Below are 22,097 nucleotides of genomic sequence, written 5' to 3' on the forward strand. Positions count from 1 at the left end.
ATCATAAATTTACCAAAAAAACACCCCCTCATGTCAGAGTGGTTTGATCCATGACGTCACTAGCACAGGTGGGAAAGACACCTTCATTCGACCTTCCAGATAGCGTCCCCAAAAGGTGAGAATTTTTTTTACCTGTAGGAAAAATTACTTCAGTGTAGTATTGTCTGTTTCTGTCTTGTTTACCTTATTTACCTATCTCAGTGTCTTTTGAGTTACATTACATATACATAACGTTACATACCATTTCTAAATGTATATAATTGTTAATTTATAAAATAACAATTATATACAAGTCCATCAGTGCATACACAAAACTCAATCGGTATTATTTACAGTAGACAAGGTAATGTTTGAAGCTTACATCGTCTGTTTTGTTTGCGTGTGTCTGTCTATAAACAGTGTGCCTGGGTGTAAACAGATAAGTCGTTATACTAATCTGTGTTTACAGTTAAAGACAGTATACTCATAGTATACTCCATGCTAATAAGTCCATGTTGGTGTGTTACGCCGAAGGGCGGTTATACCGGCTATACAGATACAGATAGTGCAGTGCCGGCTCTTTTGATATATGTGTGTACACATACCAAACTTGTGTGTACATCAAATCCGGATGCACCAAGCACTTACTAACGTGTTACGTATATGATCATAAGCCATATACGAATCTAAAAGCACCACGGATACTGTTTAAAATCCAGTTGATACTAGTACTAGAAACTGTTACACGCGTACGTTTTGACTTTTCGTGGACGTTTACTAGATGGGATAACAAATGCAATACACAAAAAAGTTTTTGTATAGATGTTAAATATAACTTTAACCAGCTGTATAAACATGTCTTAATCCATCTTAGATTAATAACATTACTGTTTGACCAGATTATTTGTTCAGCCTTTGATAACCGCATTATTAGCTGCGTAACAAAGTGTGAGAAAAAAGGCCATAGAAGACATAATTTACGTTTCAAAAATGTCATGTAGAAAATTGAATTCAAAACATCTTAACCACATGCCTCTGTGATCATGGAGCACCAATCTTATAGCCCCGCCCACCTCCGTATAACGTTGACATGCAGCCACTCTCTCATTGGTCGAACTACTAATTGCCACGCTATCATTGGTTGAACTGCTAATTGTGACGGACAGCCAGGATCAGTCTATTTGACCTATCTTAGTAACATACAGTACCTTTTGTCCTGTTTAATTATTCATACGGCCGGTAGTAAGATTCTATACACTGGACACGTTCGTTTTTGTGTTCCAACAATACAACGGGTGACAGCGACATAATGCAACCTTTACTTAACCTTTTGTTACAATAATCCGCCGGAACAATCACAATTAGGTAACTCATGTACACATAATGGGACGTCCAAATATTTGACTAGCCCCGCGTAATCCGTATGTATAAAACACGTTCGGATTTATGGTCTTGTTTGGCAGTCATTATTGAAATATATGTGAGTCATAGTAGTGTGAGCCACTATGCTGAGTTCACGTTGGGTGTTTAAGTATCAACAAAAACCAAGCAGATGTCAGGAGGGAAAGACTGGCCACTGAAATAAGAAGTGACGCAATTCTTAACTGCAAATATCCACTACTTAAGGGTTAATGACCTGCCTGATCCTCGGTGTATATCGTGTGATAAAGCCCTGGCAGTTGCTATAACCACCGAATAAAACCACCGAGTCAGCGTAGCGTAGAGCGTAGACTAGAGTGAGTGAAACATATAGTAGTTCCTTTACTCCAGTAGCTCACTAACCATGTTACAAGGCGATGTTTTAGACAGTTAACACTATACTTCTACTAATCATTATCAATATACCTTTTAAAAAGTAAAAATGATAGATCATTCACATAATGTGATGCTGTCACAAACAGTCTCTTGGTACGTGCAAATCACAAATAAAGAGACTGGCATGTTTACTTCAGCCAAGGGCATTCAAGCAAATACTTGTCGAAACTGTTTTAGAAAGTGGCAGCAATAATGATCTCAGTGCTAGTGCAATGTTTGACCGATTTGTCAATGCCATGTAGATTTCACAAAACGTCAACATAGTCACGAAACGTACATTGATATTGACAAATCTAGCTGTTGTTGGGATTATGGCCCTATTGATATTTCATTCTAGAAGGTAATAACCCTTACTGTGTACAAATAGGTAAATATATGAAAGAATGTTTGGACCTTAAAACAAGTAGTATAAGTTGTCTTGTACGTAGTTCAATTCTGTTGTACCCACTTATCTGTTTGTATGTCTACATGTTTAAGACCTTATGAAAGTCCCTGTACCTTTGTTGTGCCAATAAAGTTAATATTGAATGGTCAAATATAAGCCATTATAGTCGTTATATTAGGCCTGGTGAATGTGAAAGAAGGTTACTAGCAAAAAAAAGAGGTTGGAGTCGGTGGGTAGCTGAACAGATCCAACAAATTAAGTTTAACAAATTGAATGTAAAACTCAAATGCACCAGGGAAGGGGCACAGACATATTTGACATTTGAAACATTTTAGCAGTGTCAACTGGGAGAAAACAGCCTCAAGTGCTTATATAGAAAATATCAAGTTCTCACTTAAAATGTAAAACAAGTTCTTCTATTGTCAGAACGGCGTTGCTCTTGATTCACGTACGCTTCTCACGGTATACTGAAGAGTCAACCGCCGGTTTTGTTATTTCACACAAGTACTGCGGTTGAAATAGTTTCAATATTCCGGGGTCTTTTTTTACCATTTAGCCCCGCCACTTTGGCATAGTACTAGTAACTTCTGAAGGGCTGGGTCTCCATTCGAGTGCAGTCCTTATTTCTATTATACTAGGCAATCTTTACAAGAGGTTCAAAGGAGCCTCAAGTACATACACTTTGTTCCCTGTACATCACAAGTGTTGCTCTTAGAATTAACTTCGGTTTTGAAGCACAGCAACATGTTTCTGCTTCGATGCCTTCTACATCTGGGAGCTAGATGAGAGGTCTGTTTTAGCATGGAGGTATAATATCATACCTACATGCTTTTAGTTTCGGACGCAGAAGAATTATATGTTTTTAGACAAACTTTTGGATCCGACATTAGCATCCAAGCCGTCACGAAAAACGCAACGACAGAGATTTTGAATTGTAAGGTAAGTCAGTCAGTCAAGAAAAGCAATAATCTAATAATGTGAAACAGCTTTCAGTGTGAGTACATTTGAATATTAACGCATAATTTTCGGTCCTCCTCTGACTTGGTTGTTACTAGCTGCATGACATTTTTATGTATTTGGCTATTAGTGATGATAGAATTGATATAATGTGCCCAACAGGTAATTATCACTGAGGCCATGTTGATTTGATTATATGGATGACATCCGCGCGCGCATGAATTTTCGGCCGTTTCCAAAAAAATAAAAAATTTCAACCATACTGTAAATCGTACAAAACAGTTGCAAAATGAGCAAAAATATACCATAAGTTACAAAAAAAATTAATAAAAACTATACCAATGTTGTAGAATGCCAAAATCAAACGAAAAAAGACGAAATTGTAAAGAAATTAACTTGAAGACTAGATTATTCGCCAAACCATATTCTGTGCAATTTGCTCAACCCTCGTGACCGCGTAGATTTCATAATGAAAAGAACTTTTTGTTTTTTGCAAAACTTTTTTTTTATTCGCACGCGCGCATCAGTTTTGGGGCTCCGGAGGATGTCATCCATATAATCAAATCAACATGGCCTGATGTAGTATTGGAGGGCCAAATTACGATGAGACAATGAATCAGCCATGGGGATGTTTATTTTAGTGAAGGGCAAAGAAAGATTGAACCGTTTTTATACCTACGTTTTCATGTTTTATAAGGCCTTAAACAATTGTTACAGTTATAATAAAAGTAGAGGTGCCTCTACATGACATTATACTGTCCATCACCATTAGCAGTTCAACCAATGTCAGCCTAGCAGTTAGCTGTTCAACCAATGAAAAAGTGGCTACACATCCGTGAATTATTTGAGTTTTTATGTTGTTGTGTACATGTGTATTTTGAAATGTTGACAGAGGTGGGCGTAGCTATGGGACCAATCTATACATACCAGTCTATACAGATGCACACAAGGGACAATATAATACCTGTTGTTAAATTGGGATGTACTGTACTGATTTCGACAATTGGCGTTTTTCTTTTTGTTTTGTTTTATGACAATTTCACCCTGGTGCGTAGTAAACCTGGAATACCGGGTATCAAGTTTCAATTAAAGACAGGCGTCCGCCTCCATTGTCGGTAAGACATGCGAACATTAGCCACGCCCACAGCAATTATGTCCACTATTTACATAACGATTATGGTTGACGTGTGTTATTATCTTTTGTTACTCAGCTGGTCTCTGTGGGGCAAACGAGACGTTCTGAATTCACTACAGCTTCCATTCCCCACCTAGTTGGACACAGAAGATTTTGATACGGTATCTTTGAATCTTTATCCTAAAAATGGAAGGAGTTTTACACGGAAGATAGTCCTGCATTCGTGTCGTGATACGGAGAGGCTGGTCGAAGTTTGGGCACCTTGGTTTGTTCGCCGGTCCTCGGAAATACGTGAAGGTGGGTTTTGTCTTGTTTTTGCATCGTTTGTTATTTCTTACAAACAACAAGTGTAGCAGGTATATTTAAGTGGGGTCTTGAGGACACCTGTAAGGTACAGGCTTGAAGACACCTATTGTACGTAAAGGTAAGGTACTATATGGGCAGGGACTCATAATTTTGGTATTGGCTAGTTGTCGCTAGTAGCAGTGATATTGGCATTGTTAAATCTGTCCATGGCTACATAATGTTACATTATAGATTTATACATGATTCTACATTATCGTTTGATTTCGTGAACAAATAGTACATGTACACTGTCTGGTCTCATCGTCAGTTCTTAATACAAGGCGATTTGAAAGTTGAGCCTCTAGTCTCCACCAGGCCTTTTAGGCTTCCAAGTAACAATCGCATGTGATGCAAGGAAGCGAGCCTAATACTTCAGTACCTCGGCTTCTGACAGGAGCTTGGTAGGGGGTAAGGCCTAGGAAAGAAATGTTTTTTGTTACCAGACCGACTCTAGAAAAATTCACCGGTCCTAGCTTTTTTCTTTGATGGACCGCTGACAAGTCCATAATTTTTTCGATCTGACATTTGTATTGAATCAAATTTCAAAGCCTGCCATTTTCAGAAGCAAATCTTATTGAGTAAATGAAGACCTAGCCCTAGTGCATAATTCTGGTTTACATGTACCAGTAGCTGAATTGGGAGCGGCACTTTGAAGATCTGGTCTGGTCTGGTCTAGTCTAGTCTCTTCTCCGTAAGACAGGTGGATGATATGCCGGTAAATAGTTGGTCCCAACGGGGTCACCTGGACATTCATTGGACGGTCAACTCCTACAGGAAATCATTCGGTCTATTTTCATTCGTAGCGAGATAGTTCTGCTGTCTGGGTCTTTTGTCTCTTTTATAAAGAAATGGTTCGGTTATCAACTGACAGGTAGTCAAGATACGGATCCAGACAGCTTTGCCGTCTAAAAATAACCTTTTATAACCGAAAAAACTCCCCTATTATTGCACGTGTTATCTCTGTAATACGTCAGTGTGTCATATTTATATTTCAGTCCATAACATGGTATGGATGAAATATATTGTTTCGAGATTTCGATCCGGATATTTTCCTAAATCATGTCAATGTCTTACATTGTGCAGTAAGACTCTACAATGACAGTGACAATGGCTGATATTTGAAAACCTATGTCTGCTATCTCCTGTTGTAGAGTGAATGGTGTTTGTACATATTTGTATATAGTGTGTTTCTGTGTACCTGTCCTGTCTTGTTTTTTTAACAAATTTGTAAAAATCGAATGCATAATTCAGGGCTGCATTAGCATTCCCTGCTTTTGTTCGATTTTGTTGGATTGAATAAATTGAATTGAATTGAAATGGGGTGTATGTTTAGCCTGGGTGCCATCCTCCGCGGTTACTGCCGGCTCCCTGTTGTCTCTCGCTACCTCGACCGTAGGAAGCCGTGGTATTAAACTACGGAGGATGATGGCACCCAGGCTAGTACTTGCTTGCCTTAACAGTCAATCAGGACATAAGAAAGGCTCCACAGTCCGACACACATCAGTACCTGTACACAGATAGACGCAGGTTGCAGGTATGCGTCTTCAAAAAGCCGCTTCTGTCCTGAGGACTCGAGGTCGCCCTGTGTGCTTTGTTGAGATGTTGTTTCAGAGAGTTTGCTACATTATTTGTTCCACGGTGTCTAGAGTGGCAGCCTAGCGTGGTGTTATTGCTGGCTTGGCGTTCATCTTGTCTGAATGGGGACAGCGCTGTCCAAACAAATGCTAACCAAGATCCCACGGGGCATAATACTGTATATGTATACGTGACACACATTGAATTTCATACTAAATTCTGACGGAAAATGGTTACTGGTGACACCTAAAAAAAATAAAGGACACATCTTTGGGGCATGTTTCTGTAGTTTTAAATGCCCAAAGTATGCTGATTGAAATGTGTTAATGTGAAGCAGTGTGTGTCAATATCACAAAGGTTGCTCTGAAATCGCATTGGATGCCTAATCCTTCCTGGTGGGTGATCCCTTTCTAAACTAAACCCGTCCAACATTTCGTCTGGAAGAGCAGCTTTGCGTGCCTCCATTGCATTGGGATTAAACAATGATTGCCTCGCTGTTACGTTTTGATGCGTTCAGCATAATTGCGTTTATGAGCACATTTCTAACTTTTAGTTGGAGCATGGAGGTTTACCCCCATGGTTAGAGAAGATCACCAGTTGATATAATTTATGCAAATTTGACCTTATTTGCATGATCGATCAGAAAAATAAAGCAGTTATCATAGATTTGAACAAAATTTTGCAATGGTATGGAGTCGTTGAACTCGTGTTCCCTACTAGCATGCAATCTAGTACCATAACATTTCAGGCGGAAGTTCATGCAAAGTCACAGGACTTTTAAGTAAGATAAATATTGTGAGCTTAAAAGGTTTCTGTGTTGTGTACACTTCAACTCACATTCACTATTCCATTCTTTAAGCACACATTGAAAGTCCTTTCTTTAAGCACACCTTAAACAATGCGTAAAGGTTCAATTTTCCCCTTATCTGTACCTTTACACATACTTTATGATGAGCTTAAAGATTATATTTTGTACAGTGATTGTTGCTGGCTTTTATCACTCAGTTCACAACTAGTACACAATTAGCGTGCATTCTGTTACCAGATAGATCCTACCCTTGGCCTTGTAAATGCGATTTAACGTCCTAAGCAAGGCCAGAAAAATCTACCAGGACTCGGGTTGCCCCTTTTCTGGTATGTAAACCCGTGTTCTGAAAGCGGGCCTTTTAACACGACAGTAAACAATGGACGATCGCATGTCCCGTGCGGAGGTCAGCTTGTAAGAAAACAACCCCGCGCTTAGGAGACGTTACTGTTACCTGGCGACGGCACAGGTGTGGTACAGGTAGTCAGTGTACACCTGGTCTGGGACAGGGACGCTTCTCTCTGAGTGTCACAGGTGAGTAGATAGGTATTCTGCCATCGAGATAGTGAAGATACTGATATCAGTTATCCACCGTCTGTGTTGTACACCTAGTTCAGGACTCAAATGACTACGTGATACGTTTGGAAGTTTTCATTGTTTTTTTTTATTGACTATAACATGAAAAGCTGGTCGATTTGTCCGCTGTGTAAGTGCTATCCTGGTGGTAACAAGACTATGAGCTTCCGAAAATAGTTTTATCAGGTTGGTAGAACATAGGCCGGATGTAGGAACTTCTTTTGTCACAACGACTATGAGCTGCATTGCCTGCACAAAATCCATTCTTTACGCACACTTAAAAGTTCTGTTTCTTTCTTCCCATATACCTTTACGCTTGCTTTAATGTGTGCTTAAAAATGCGGTTTCGTGCGTGCATGCAGCGCTGGATTTTGTACGACAAAGAAAGCCCTCAGCTTGCACCATGTGACCTGGACCTTTTTTTAGTCGGTAAACAATATGTAGATTTGCCAAAAGATCGATACATTTGAAGGCTAGAACATCGCTGCGTGTTATAGAAACTAGAACTCTTTGAATATGAAAGGTAGAATATCATTCTTTCATTCTTCATGAAATCTAAGTGGCCAGGAAGGTTCAAGAAATGACAACACACAGAAGTTGGGATACCAATCAATGAATTCTAAAGTTTTGTTCCTTCACATCTTCTTTGAGTATGGAGGATCAGAAAAGAGCATTCTACAACACCAGCATATCCATTTTCCAGTACGTTTTTTTAGTACGGACTATAATTGATAATTATGCAATAAGATTTAAGGTATGGGCGCAAACTTTTTGTTTGAAAACAAACAAAAATTGAGATGAGTGTAGCCTTATGTCTAGCCTCCACCAGGACTTTCTACGGGAATACGGATCGTAGAATTCGACAAAAAAGAGAGTAAAATTGGCCAAGAGAGTCCGGCCGCGGGGAGGTAGTTTCTTTCCCTCCACGGCCAGTCAAACCTACAATGTGGCCAAACTCCCCTGGCAAATATTCTCCTATATATAGCCAGCGTAGTTAATCTGGTAGAGACTACCTTATGTCTCTGAAAGCGACTGAAAGTCGCCTAAGGCTATTAAGCTATTAGTGCCCACCTGCAGTTTCATAGCAACGTATACACTCTAGCTTAGCGGTCTGTAACAGGCTGATCCCTGCAAGCACATTACTCTTGTAGCGCGCGACGCAAAGTGCAAATAAATTATACCATTCTGCTGTGATATATTGTTATAATCTTCTGGTCTCTAAGTTAAATTGGAGTTGTGTACTGATTGAAATATGATTACGGCCGACAAATATTTGATAAAGGATAAACGGCAAATGGCTCAATGTTGATTTGTCACTTGTAAGCAGGCGGGCAACCAAACAAACTTGGCGCTGAGGCAAGGGGAATGTTGAGGTGTAGACCGATCGTGAGTGTCCATCATAATTAATCTTTCAGCCAATGAGAGGATGGTAATTATCGGTTCGACCAATGATTGAGTGGCTGCATGTCCGTCAAATATATGCGTTTCTGTGCATCTATTTTGCATTTTGGCGGAGGTAAGCGAATCTATATACATAGAAAGCCAAATTTTCTGGTCAATTTTCAACTGGTTTAATGGATTTCGTTTACCAGTAAGTCCGATTGAATTCACTAATTCTATTAGTAGATAACAGAAGTAGAAGGCTATATATTTTGCAACATGGACTAACTACGTATTCTAACTCCGTATTCTCTTTATGTTGGCTACAATTGCAAACCTATTTCTGTTGTCGTTTTCGAAATGCGTGGGTCTTCGTTTGCTAATCGCATTGTTTTATACTTGACAGCTCCATTCATATACAGTCATTCATTATAAGCGCCCAATAAAAAGGTTTATTTGCTATGAACGGGGGATCTCTGTAACTCAAGTATCATTTGTTGTGCTTGGTACAGTTTATGGTTACATGTATAAACAGTGTTTGCCATAGATACCCGTGTCATCTAAGTGATTAGCGATTAATATTTCTGAGCGAGAGTCATTCTGATATTAGTCATAGTAATGTTAAAGTGCAGGGTATGTCCATTATGTCCATTACGGGTTATACAGAATGATGCAACTTGTGTGTGTGTGTGTGTGTGTGTGTGTGTGTGTGTGTGTGTGTGTGTGTGTGTGTGTGTGTATGTTGTGTGTGTGTGTGTGTGTGTGTGTGTGTATGTGTGTGTGAGTGTGTGTGTGTGTGTGTGTGTTTGTGTGTTCTCTAAGAAGTAGGATAGAGAGAGGTAGGCTAAGTGTTTAGAAGTTGTCTAAGAATACTTTTACCTAATGTTTTTCTCTATGTACGTGTATGTACCTATCATTTATGACATAGCTGGATAATGATATCATATCCAGACCTTCAAATTAGAAAAAAAACGAATTTCTAGAAATCTAAATCCTGCAGTTACTACATCCAATAAATTCTTCCTTAGGCTTATACCTTGTGACAATGGTGATGATGACTATAGCATGTTCAGAACACGAGATATCATTGCCATAAGTTCTGCTGCAGTACCCGGGAAAGCAGACGGGGTTAAAATCTAACAATTTCTTCGGTAGGTCAAGATCTAATCACGTATTCAATTTCATAACAATCCATTCATAGCTTCTTGAGTTATGGTGTTGAATCCCATACATGTATGGATCCAAAGAAACCAACGCTACCAAAAATAGGACGAGGTAACAATTCATTTTTGCCGTCTTGAGTTATTCTAATGTCATTATGAAACGTATTCCCAGATGGAACGTATACCGGTACAGTTAGCTTTGAAAAACATAACCTCCCATCGTAACATATAGGCTAGGTGTATGTAGTCGCCCACGTAGTTTATCCAATAAGAGGTAGGCATACTTAAACGTTAAGCCTGGCGATCTGTGAGCAAATACGTATGGTCGTTTGTTGACGGCCAAACAATTGACGTTGTTGTTCTTTTACATCGAGCTGGTTTACTGCCTCTCGATGCTTATCTCTGAAAGGTGACCCTGAAAGCACCCCCATGTGACCTCAGGGAGATCTTAATCTCTGTAATTACGTAAACAGTCTGTCTTTACGCTTCAGTAGGGGCTTGAGGATGGCTTCCGTGTTTCTGTGAGTACTTGTTCCTGTGTTATCGTATCCAGAACCGTGCCTGTCTACTGTCTAGTTCGTAGCACCTGAAAAGGTTATGGTAAAGATCAGGTACGATTTTGGATAGCCTCATCCCATCCAAGACGGTAGATTTGCCCAGGCATTGTTCTGGATACGCGTAGACTATCCAAAACCGTGTTTGAGCACTATAAAATACGGTTCTGGATACAGCAGCACCTGTCGTGCCCTACTTCTAAGGTTGGTCCGCAGCTGCCCGTATGTTTCTATTGTAAGCCTAACCGTCACTGTTTCCTTCCCTAACCGCCACTGTTTCCTTTCTGCCCAGGCGGGTCCAGTTTCGCGACACGGTGCCGGCTGACTCGGGGACAATACGGCGGGCGTAAACAGCACACGAGTCGCGGTACAGATCAGTGGGCGCCCGGACAAAGCTCGGGCAGGTGGATGTCAGCCCGGGAGAGGAGAAACAAAGGACGTTAGACGATTCGTGTCAACAGTTTGCTACTCTCCTACAAAGTTTGGTACACATTTGGGGAAAAGATATGGCGTAAACATGAGCAGGAATGAGGGTTGCTACGGGGAATGTAGTGCCTTCACGTAGGCATTAAGCCTGAGGGGACATTCGCGTGACCGGCTATCCCTCGCCTACACCCGTTGTCACTTTACGGTAAGTACTGAGTATCTATGTACTTTGCGTCGCTTGACCGTTGTGTTAATGGTTTGCTAATCGGTGATTCAGTAGGATTTAAAGACCTGGCGGCAAGGCTAACTTGGTCAAGAGACCATAGCACGGTCGAAATGTAAACAGCCGTGGCGCTAGGCGGGCACGTTTGTAGTGTTATGTATGTGTGTGATTTATGTAATTTTATCACGCCTGCCACTAAAGATATGCCTGCCAAAAACAGCGATGCAAGCAGAGTTGGTAAGCAGGTGCTTAGGTAGTCATGGTCCAAATCAGGTCACAGTTTCATGTGACTGTATCACGTTTTGAAGAAACACTAAAAATAAGTTTTGATGTCACCTTGGTTCTTCCAGAAGTCGTCCTATTTGGCCTATTTTGCAAATACGTGAAGACCTTTTCTTGGTGTTTATTTGTGTCCCAGCGGTAGAAAGATTGCTCAGCACACAAACTACTTAATTTTGATCGACAGGTCATTAACGTTATTAACTGCTCACTCTCTTTCTCACACACCTCAGCTACAACCAAGATGGCGACTCGCTAATTTGCCAAAATGGACGTACTGGATGGCACTGATTGTTAGACGTTGGATACAGTGATTTTTACAAGACTATGGCGGCAGGATCTGTCACTGAAAGTCCCCCAGTCGCCACGAAACCGACCAGGGACATCTGTGAGAGCGAACTGCTTCGTTTTTCCGACAACGATTCTTGCTTCTGTACGAAGGGATGTCAGAGAGAGAAGGTGTTGTCAGGCTGGGACAGACCCTGTAGTCGGGCGAACAACGAACTCGGAGAACTCGAGAAGAAGGGGAAAAGATGTACAGGGGAGAACAGAAAACGTGCAAAGCAGCAGAGAAGGAATTCTAACGAACCGCGGGAGGATGACTTTGCGTTTAGGCACTATTACGACACCAGGAGGTACATAGAGGAGTACAGGTACTACCACACACGGGGCGATGTGGGGAAGGAACAGAAGAGTGTGGTGTTCGGAGTTCACGTGGAGGATCCTTATTTTCCGAAACTCAGAACCAGCGTCAGGTGAGACATGTGTGACTTGTTTTCCAATGATTTGTATCTTTTATTGTTTATTGCTTTTGCACTTACAAATAAAACAAGATATAGCAATTGAGAAATATATAGACATGCGTGGGAGGGTCAGAAAACTGGTGGTGTATCTTAGGCTCTCCCCTGTGCTACTGCTGAATTAAAAGATAAATTGCCATTATTACTAGATGAACCAGATTTGAAACGATTAAAACAGTAATATAGCAGGAAATAAAGAAAAATACTTGACATGCACAAACGTGCATTAATATAAGTTGAAAAAACTTGAGTGTGTCGTCACCACGTCTGGTGATGACATGTTGGAATAAAAAAAAACGTGTATTGCAAAGTAGTTGTCCGTATATAAAACTTATTTCAACGCCATCACATGAAATCAAATACATAGGAAAACACAGAATGCGCATCCAAAAACAAATGTATACATTTTTGACGGAAATAAAGTATATACAATTGGTTGAAAATGAATCTTAGCAAGCGCCACCCCCCCTTTCCCATGATAGTGAATTCATGCATGGACAAGAGGTAAACAATTAAAAGATTATACGCACAAAAGAACCCATGGGGTAAAACAAGAAAGGAAAGAAATATCTTTGTTGTCAGGATTAAATTAAAATCAATTACATAGTTTTCTATTTTCACTTTCCTGTTTATTTTTTGTTCCAAATGTGATTATATGTCGATTATTTTACTCGCTGTTTTTAGTTTGTCTTCTTATTCAAGTTATTGTGTTGTCCACCGTTCGTCTACATTCTTTTTTGTAGACTGAAAATGTTAAATTTTCCCTGTCTCGGTTCTAACAAATAGTACCCAGGTGCAGACACTACATGTTAGAACATGATTATACTTCTTATTCAAGTCGGAAGAAGTAGGACGAGAAACGCCCCTAATCGCATTAGTGAGATAATGTGGTGTAAAATGCCCTTATTCTTCGACAGTTGATTTGATTTGGAACGTGGGAAGCCATTTGTTGCTTCGCCTAGTGTATAAAGCTTAAAAGTAGGGCTGTCGTCGCCACATAAAAGAGTAACCCTCATAGTAAAAGGATGCCTAAAATCCTTGACAGAAATTGGTTTTCTCACAGTCTTCTTGAAACTTTAAAGTCATCAAAATCATACGACGACCTACCACAAATTTTACTGCCTTTAGTTACTACTGTATAGAGAATATCATGAGCTCGAAAAATATTTCTTCATATAATTCATCTCAGAAATTTGGGATAAATTGGGTGCTGACTCTCATTGTTATGTTTGAGAAAACTATATTTCTTTTCACTTGAACCTCACAAAATATCAGTGTAACGTTAGCATAACTAAATTGTCCCCGTTACTGGTCCAAATATCATAGCAACATGACAATAGAAGCTATAACTGGGTCAGGTAAATGTTTTATGACTCAGTAGTGTAGGTTTATGATTTCAACAAGACTCTTTGATGTTTTGAATATACATGTATATCTATTTCCTGATACTCTTTTTGTTTTTGGTAAAGCTATATCTGCAAACTATTTTATTATTAACCACTGGCTTCAACAAAACCTTGCATTTCCTCCTATCCAACTGCACTCTTTGCTTTTTTTTAATCCAAATCTTGTTTGCCTATCATTAACTCTTCAAACTTTGCATTGCTTTTTTCAGCCAATTGTTCTTCGATTTTAGCGAATTGACATCATGGTTGCCAGGTTACCACAGGTCTAGGTGAGGCTATGTGCATGTCATGTTCTGTACAGAACAAATTTGAGGTGACGGCTCGGGGGTGGCTGCGCTAACACCGCCGGTGGTGGATAAACTTTGCTCTGTCTATATAGAGAAAAGGCTTGCCCGAGGAGACAGTCTATAATGGCCTTGCCGATACGCTGTTTAAACACGGAATGGAAGGAATGTTGTCCGTTTAAAGAAACCGCAGTGTGCGGTAACTGTCAATCACAATTAGTAGTTCAACCAATGACAGCATGGCAGTTTTAGCGGTTCGACCAATCAGAGAGATGTCCGCCGCACGTCTAGTTCCGTCAGAACATACAAATGCCAGTATTTCACGGACATGCAGCTGGCCGCTCTCTCATTGGTCGAACCACTAATTGCCATGCTATCATTGGTTGAACTGCTAATTGTGATGGACAGTCAGGATCATGTCTGTTGGGGCTGTACAAACATGGTAAGGCTAATATAGAGTGTCACACTGGGCAAACCGTTTCCACAATCCACAGTTTTAGTGCATCTTTTAGGATACCTGCCTTGCTAGATCAAACGCACGTGTTTTTTGAGCACAAGTGGCACAATCCAAACGCAAGCATAACAAAGGTGCACAGACATGCACATCTTTGAATTTACTCAAGAGAAATTTCAATTTTACTGAGGTCGAACGAATGATGATGAGGCAGTGTTTAGAAATTTTCTAAGGCAGTTATTCTGAATCGATGTATTTAAGGCTCATGTATACCTTGTGGTGACGTCTGTCTTGGGTCTAAGGTATCATACTTCATATTTCAGACGTATCTTTGAAAGGATGAATGTGGTTAACTCAACTGTGGCGACCAACCCAAACCATGAGGATAACAGGTATTCATTTTAACATGTGTATATATGGACTTATTTGTGTGACTGTCTTTAATTTGTTCATATTTAGTGCATAACAATATGAATGTATTCCTATGGCAGTATGAATGTATGTGCCGGCTCACTCCTAGATCTGGCATACTATTCAGGCTTTTTGTGCAATTTCTGATCATTTTTCCATCAGCTGGAAAGCCTGGTACGTAGATGTTAGTATTGGCGAATACGAAGATGTCGCCTTATATTTAATCGTCTAGAGTCTAAAGGCATCCAATTCTATTACAGGGCAGGAAAAAAAATTACGGATAAGGAAATTTGTATGAAATTGACAATTTTTGTCATCGTCATTACATACTTGAATCGTTTGAAATAGCCCCGGAAAACAAGCTCCCTTTATTTTAGGGTACCTCCATAAATACTAGTAGCTAGGACCAGCCAAGCATGCGAATCAAGCAGCTGTTTACCTTGAACGACATAACAATTATTTTCCTCACAGATGTCAATATTCTATTGGATAGGGTTCATTCAAATCACTGTACTAAAAAACTAACGGAAATTGACTTTGAATATCCAGTTTTACTGCCGTGAAATCGCTTTGGGTGCCTTTAAGAAGAATCTTCAAGTATCTTTAGGTTAACAAGTCGTTACTATGGCAGCGGTGCTTGAGGCTTCTAATCATGATCCTATAACAACAGTTTACGTTACTAAGAAAACAGCATCACAATGTCACGGTCTGTGTCGGTTACACTAACGGTCTAACAAGTTAAATGGTCGCGGTTAACGTTACTGTACGGACAATAGTCGTCCCATAGACTCGGTGTTTGTAAATATTTGCAATGGATACAACTTTGTCTTCAACTTCAAAAGCACAAAGTGCACATAATCACTCTCACTCTCGATGTATTTTGACTTCGGATTGCCAGAGTTGGCAAATAAAAACATTACGCATTCTTAAGTTTTATTGACAGAACCACTAAGGTTTGTTGTCTCCTCCGGCATATTTGTCCATCTTTTATAATTTCATTATGTATCTCGTTATATGTGCAAATAAACAAAAAAATCAGACTTATTACGGCTTTTTAAAAAAAGTGATTTGTTGAGAGGAAAATCGACAAAAATAAAACCAGAAGTGTACTATTATACAATTCTTTTTTGGCCAGTTTCTTTCTCTTCTTCTCCAAGCCTATAAGGTCAATGACCTGAACCAGACAGTCTATCACCATGATAACTGGTGTTGGGTTACATCATGTTGCAGTTTTATAGCAGAAAGTGTGGTGGCTGCTTGAACGGGCTGAGAAATAGCTGCCCAATGGCCTGAAGATAAAGTTAAAGTCTACACAGTGCTGAGATTATAAACGTATGTTCTCAGAGCGTTTATTCTCCTGGAGCAAAGTTTTCAGTTTGAGGAGGGGCGAAACGTCTCTATATCATCCTGCAAAGATGAGGCTTTGCTAAGGGAAGTGCTGGCTTAAGGTACATGTCGTGCTGAGCTAGAAAGAAAGAAGCATCAAAAATTGTTTGTCAAGAATGGTCAGGTTTAGCATATGATATTTGATTATGGACACCATTCTGTCAGTTCAGGGATCTAGACTCATGACTGACCATATATATATTTGAATATGTTTGAGTAAGAATTGACACAGCAGACCATATGCGAAGGTAAACATTATGCATTTGCTTTGCAAATGTTACCTTTATATATAGTTACTAATCTATTGTCTGATGTCCCCACCTTACACAGTATTGCAGATAGAGGAGAGAGCTGTGTGGACGACTCTACTGATGACGAGGCCGTCCGTTTCTCCAACTCACCTCGGGACAAGAAGAGCCCGGAGATCAACCTCGCCCCCGTGCGGGCAGACCTCAATCTGCCGCGGATCCTGCCCTGTAAAACCGGGCTGTCGGACGACGAGGAAAACTCCAGCAACAAATCCAACAGAAGGAAGAACAAGAGGAACAAGGAAGCGTACCACCAAAACCTGCCGAGGCTTGGGAGTCTCCCTATCCCCGTGTGTGTCACACACAGACGCAGCGGTAAGGGGAAAGCCGCTAGGGGGCGCATTTCGGGACACTCTGACACCAATAGTCACAGCACCGGCAGTGATGCGGTGTCATCAGTGGACAGCTACAAGAGCGGGAATTCCTCGACTTCCGCGGGACACTTTTCACAGATATCGGTAGGAAACAACTGGATTCCCGACGGAAACCCGACAATGGTGCACGGGAACTCAGCACTCGAACAAGACACAACCTCCAAGGACCCAGAAACGACCTCGACTTACAGTCAGAGAGAGAGAGCGTCCTGGGAAAAAAGATCCACTTTGGAGCATCCGCAGAGACCTGTAGAAAGAGCAAAGACATTCACGGATGCGTCCCTCTACACAAAGGGGACTATCAAGATAAGTTATAGGGAGGAACCCTCCTACAAAGTGTGGAAAGATTTCACCGAATCCACGGCATACAGAGACTATCTTGCCAAACTTTACAACCTCAACCACAGCAGAATGAAACTGAAGACCGCGGGAGAAGCCACGGACGTGAAGAAACAGTTCCGCCTGTGTTCCGAGAACAACAAGCCCAAGACGAGAGCGGAAAGACGGGCGTGTTGCGCGCGCTGCGAGGAGAAGAAGAACAGTCCTGACCAGGGCGTCCCGAAACCCAGGGTTAGACCGAGGGTGCAGCTTGTCCTGCAGTCCGGCTCTAAGAGTGACATAGCCTCAATGCCACCCTTAGTAAGACTAAACACCATGGTGCGGGGCTATCCTTACAGAACTGCAGAGCAACATAGACAATACATGTCACAACTCACCGCTACTCAGCAGAAAAGCACGTAGCGATGAAGACTAGCAAAACCAAAAAAGGATAAGAGATTTCAAACTTTTAGGAAATGTTTTTTTCGTGAATGTATTGGAACTGTGAAGGTGGTTGTATATACGATGTAATGACATCGTCTATTTATAATATACACCATTATGCATTAAATTTCTACACAAACTCCCACCCGACCTCTTGACCTCTTGTCACGTAGCCGGATGCAATTTCTGGAACCCAAACATACAAACTGTCTCTATACCATCGCCACTCAAAACAATACTTCCGAAGAACACAATTTTAGACATAGACATAAGACTACATATACAGACATACTAAGTAACAGTAATATTTAGATATAAGTAGTTTGGAAAGAAATAGCGTTTGAACGAAATCTTATAATATAGTTCAGACAGAAATGATTGTGTTGCTGCTCGTCAGCCCTCCTGCAAACTGTTCGCAATGGTTTTGGTTACTTAGCTATTAGATAATCACGCCCTCTTGCGAAGAATGTCTGAACAGCATCCTTTCAAAAGTTCTGCCATGCGTTACGGTGGACCTTTGTGCACACGTACACAGTTATGATGATCTATCTGTTAGTTTAAGTTATGTAAGCTCGGTCGGTACATGTCGAAGTATAACGTTATTGTAATGTTAAAGTTACCATTGATATTATATCAAAGAAGAAATAAAAGAAAAAATAAACATGTTCATATTATTCAAACAATATTTTCGATCATATTTGGCTGTGTACGGATGGTGTGTGTGTGTGTGTGTGTGTGTGTGTGTGGATGGATGGCGTTCAGCACCAAGGAGAAATTCTATAGTTAGCCTGTAGCTGTATGCATTTTTTATCCTCCATGAGATTGAAATTAGTAGTCTTCGTAATTAGATTATCACGTCCTGCTTCTTCGTCGCATATACAATGTAAGTTGCCGTGCACCGAAACGCGCTGTCATTGGTCGTCTCATAATTAGATTACAAGTTTGGCATTAATTAGACGGCTGCTTTGCACACCTGTGTAAAAACAACGTTTGGCGTGGTTCCGTTCAAAATGGCGCTTTCGCATGAGGGTTGTACTTAGGGCTAATTTTTTCCCAACTTTCTGGGTACTTTTTGTAGTTTTAGTCGGTAAAATGTGTTTCTTAAGTGTGTAGCAGGGCGTTGGGAAGTTTTCGTCGTGGATTTGTACCGTTCTGGTGAAGTTTTGAAGAGAAAATGCGGACTTCCTGACACGGCGAATTTTGGAGAAGACAACAAAATGGCGGGACAGTTGGGAAGTAGCGTGGTATGGAGACGACTTCACTTGCTGTTACAGGTATGTCTGAAATTATTACCTTGCAACTTGTTAGAACTTGTTACAACATGTTTAGTCATATCTTGTAAGAAATGGCCTAGTTCTGTAGGTTTTGAGTTACCATTCTTGATTTGAGACAGTCTTTGAAAAGACAACTTATTTCGCCGCGTTTTCTTGAATTGTTTTTCGTGTGTGGTGTGCTTCAGAGTATTACATGTTGATTTACGTTGAATGTCTTATTTGTTACTTAAAGGTTTTAGCTCATATTTGTAAGAAAATAATTCTGTAACAAAACTGTCATTTCTTCATCTCCATGTGGTTCAAAAACATCTGTTGGAATTTGCACGTGTACGTAATTAGATCTTTTGATGCTCCGGCAAAAAAAAAAAAAAAAACTCGCGTAAAAATAAACAAGGCGGGCCTTCAAAGTCTAAATTCGACGAAATAAAAAAAGTTTGGCACAAAAAGTTTGGAAATTTCAATCCAGTTTATGATGCTTGATTTAGTTGTTTCTGTTATATTTTTTCTTAATCCTGAGAAAATGTATGTGACTTGATGAAATAAAGATCTTGTTGATATGCAGGCTTCAATGTACTATATACTGTATATATGGACTAAAATACATCAATCTCTCGTTTTTCCATGGGTGTATTTTTGTGTCAAACAAAGCGTCTAGTAGTACAGTATTGCGGCCAAAACTGCAATACATGGAACTGAAGGTGAGTTCAGCACCAAGGAGACACCTCATTCGCACATTAACAAATGAGGGGGGGGGCAAAAAAAACAAATTTGGAGATATAAACACTTGCTGTGGCAGAAGGTATCGTGATCTTTGGGTTTGGCACATAACTAAGAAAACAAGTCTAAAATTGGAGGACGAGAATAATTACTTTTGATTGGTGGCGAAATGGTGATGGTTAATTATCAAAAGCAATAATGATTAATCTCGTTGGCACCCCTATGCAATTATCACACATGGTACGGTCCATTCGACCAGCTGCAGCAAGCTTCTAAGTTGTGCATGAATTCTCTCTAACTTTTGGGGTAAATTTTCGGCTTTTCGTCCGCACATTATCCGTCTCAAGTGTACAGTATATCGTCTGGGCCTTTCCAGGTCGGATGTGTGCGGTTTTTTGGATGTTTGAGAGAAAAAACTCGTATTTTCCTGGCGCTGGCGGGCGGAGTTTGGACACTGGAAACAAAAATTATGGCGACTACCATGGCGGCGTGGTGCTAAAAAAGACAAGTTCTTGGGAGGTAATACAACAAATTAGCTCCTTGAATGTACATGTTTGTACTCCCAACAAACCTGTAGCAACAGACCACGTTATAATTCGTTATGTTAACCGTTATACTCTGTAGAAATGTGCGTTTTGTAGAACGGTATGTCGCACACAAATATCGTGGGCCATTTTGTACTTGAATATTTTTAATAGGGAGGTTGTTTTCATGACTATCGTGGTCTTGGGGAACACTGACTATATTTCCTCCGTGTTGGTTGGCACTGAAAAAAGCTAGGAGCAAATTTCGCTGCTAAAACTGTTACAAACACGTTTTTGTTGTTGGAATTTTCCATTTGGCCCAGTGAACTGTGACCTTTTGTACGGAGGCCCGTAAGTACAAGCTTTTCTGAATACAAAAAAATACTTTATATTCTACCAGCACTATTCAGAATATTCAAATACTAAAAACTGTCCAAAAACAAATTTGAAATTGAAGTAAACAAATATGTCACTATGGTGTCATCGAACAACACTTAAATTTGTCCAACATTGCAATAAACGACTTTAAACAATGGGAGTTTAAAGGCAGGGCTCGAAATACTGGGTGCATGTGGGAGCGGACGTAAACTAACCAGGATGGAACCCAGGTTACAAATTTGGAGCTGTGCACCCAATTTTTTTCTGTGGGTGCACCAGTGCACCCAAATATTTTCTTAGATTTTGGTATGTTAAGATGTTAAATGTATAATTGTATTATTCTTAACATTAAAGTGTCAGATAAATAATAATTAAAGATTGTTGACTTGTAGTACTTTTCTTTAGAAATGAAACTTAATTAGTTTTTGCTGCCATTCTACTTATTTCATTATATCGTGCACCCAATAATTTTTTTGTGCACCCAGTTTTTAGATTGGTGCACAGGGCACCTGTTCTAAAAATGCATTAGATAAGGTTGCTTTGACTAAGTCTAAATCTATAGTTGGTAAGATTTGTTCAGTGTTATTATGGAAGTTTCTGCAATATATGGCAAGCTGATAATATAATTATTTCTTCTTTTCATAGAATCCTGTAGTGAACTGTGCTCTGAGGGTCAGCAACCTGTGCAGGTGTTTGGATGATTTGAATACCCTAGGTCACTATTAGGTGAGAAAAATCTGAATTCTGCATTCAACCTACTATTTACTTCATGTTATCTGAGACAAGTGTGTAACAAGTAATTAACAACTAATGTCTGTATAGTTAGGTGGCTGCTGACTGAACCTGACAAGAGAAGATTGGACCAGAGCAGACCTGGGGATCAGATGAAGACCAGGTGAGAAAAATATGAATTCTGCATTTTACCTACTGTTTACTTTGTGGTATTTGAGACAAGTGTGTAATTTCTAATGTTTGTATAGTTAGGTGGCTGCTGATGCAGTAGTGGGGACTCCTGTTATGTCTGAACCTGACAACAGTGGATTGGACCAGACCAGGTGACTTGAAGGCCCAAGAGGAATATCAGGTGAGAAAAATCTGAATTCTATATTCAACCTTCTTTTTATTTAATGTTATTTGAGACATGTATTTAATTTCTAAATGTCTGTGTATAGTTAATAGGTGACTGCTAACTGATGCAGTAGTTGGGACTCCTGTCTGAACCTGACAACAGTGGATTGGACCAGACCAGGGGACTTGAAGACCCAAGAGGAATATCAGGTGAGAAAAATTCTGAATTTTGCCTACCATTTGCTTAGTACTGTATTACAAGTATGTAACTTATGTTTCTATTGTATGGTGGCTGCTGACTGATGCAACAGTGACGGTGATTCCTGTCTAAATCTCAGTGACCAGTTTTGAAGA

General features: G+C 40.1%; 1 protein-coding gene across 5 annotated transcripts; it reads left to right on the forward strand.

The window, feature by feature from the left end:
• Positions 1-59: 59 nt before the first annotated feature.
• Positions 60-17,850, forward strand: LOC109482649. Of its 5 annotated transcripts, none has more exons than XM_019785466.1 (6): positions 60-115; positions 10,962-11,300; positions 11,831-12,352; positions 14,013-14,072; positions 14,865-14,933; positions 16,669-17,850. In XM_019785466.1, the coding sequence occupies exons 3-6, from the start codon at positions 11,925-11,927 to the stop codon at positions 17,759-17,761; spliced, it is 1,650 nt and encodes a 549-aa protein (XP_019641025.1). In that variant the 5' UTR covers positions 60-115; positions 10,962-11,300; positions 11,831-11,924; the 3' UTR covers positions 17,762-17,850. The 5 variants fall into 5 exon arrangements, with proteins under 5 accessions (XP_019641025.1, XP_019641029.1, XP_019641028.1 ...); XM_019785467.1 differs by lacking the exon at positions 60-115 and adding an exon at positions 10,616-10,636; XM_019785468.1 differs by lacking the exon at positions 60-115 and adding an exon at positions 10,855-10,873.
• Positions 17,851-22,097: the final 4,247 nt, after the last annotated feature.

The sequence above is a fragment of the Branchiostoma belcheri genome, unplaced genomic scaffold (genome assembly GCF_001625305.1).
Source record: "Branchiostoma belcheri isolate BF01 breed outbred unplaced genomic scaffold, Haploidv18h27 scaffold6, whole genome shotgun sequence".
Lineage (NCBI taxonomy): Eukaryota > Metazoa > Chordata > Leptocardii > Amphioxiformes > Branchiostomatidae > Branchiostoma > Branchiostoma belcheri.

Bases quoted from the DNA above. Each gene is read 5' to 3' on its own strand.
- LOC109482649 (XM_019785466.1), top strand. From the start codon at position 11,925: ATGGCGGCAGGATCTGTCACTGAAAGTCCCCCAGTCGCCACGAAACCG. The intron at 12,353-14,012 runs GTGAGACATGTG...TGCTTTTTTCAG, and splicing joins AAACTCAGAACCAGCGTCAG to CCAATTGTTCTTCGATTTTA. The intron at 14,934-16,668 runs GTATTCATTTTA...CACCTTACACAG, and splicing joins CCAAACCATGAGGATAACAG to TATTGCAGATAGAGGAGAGA.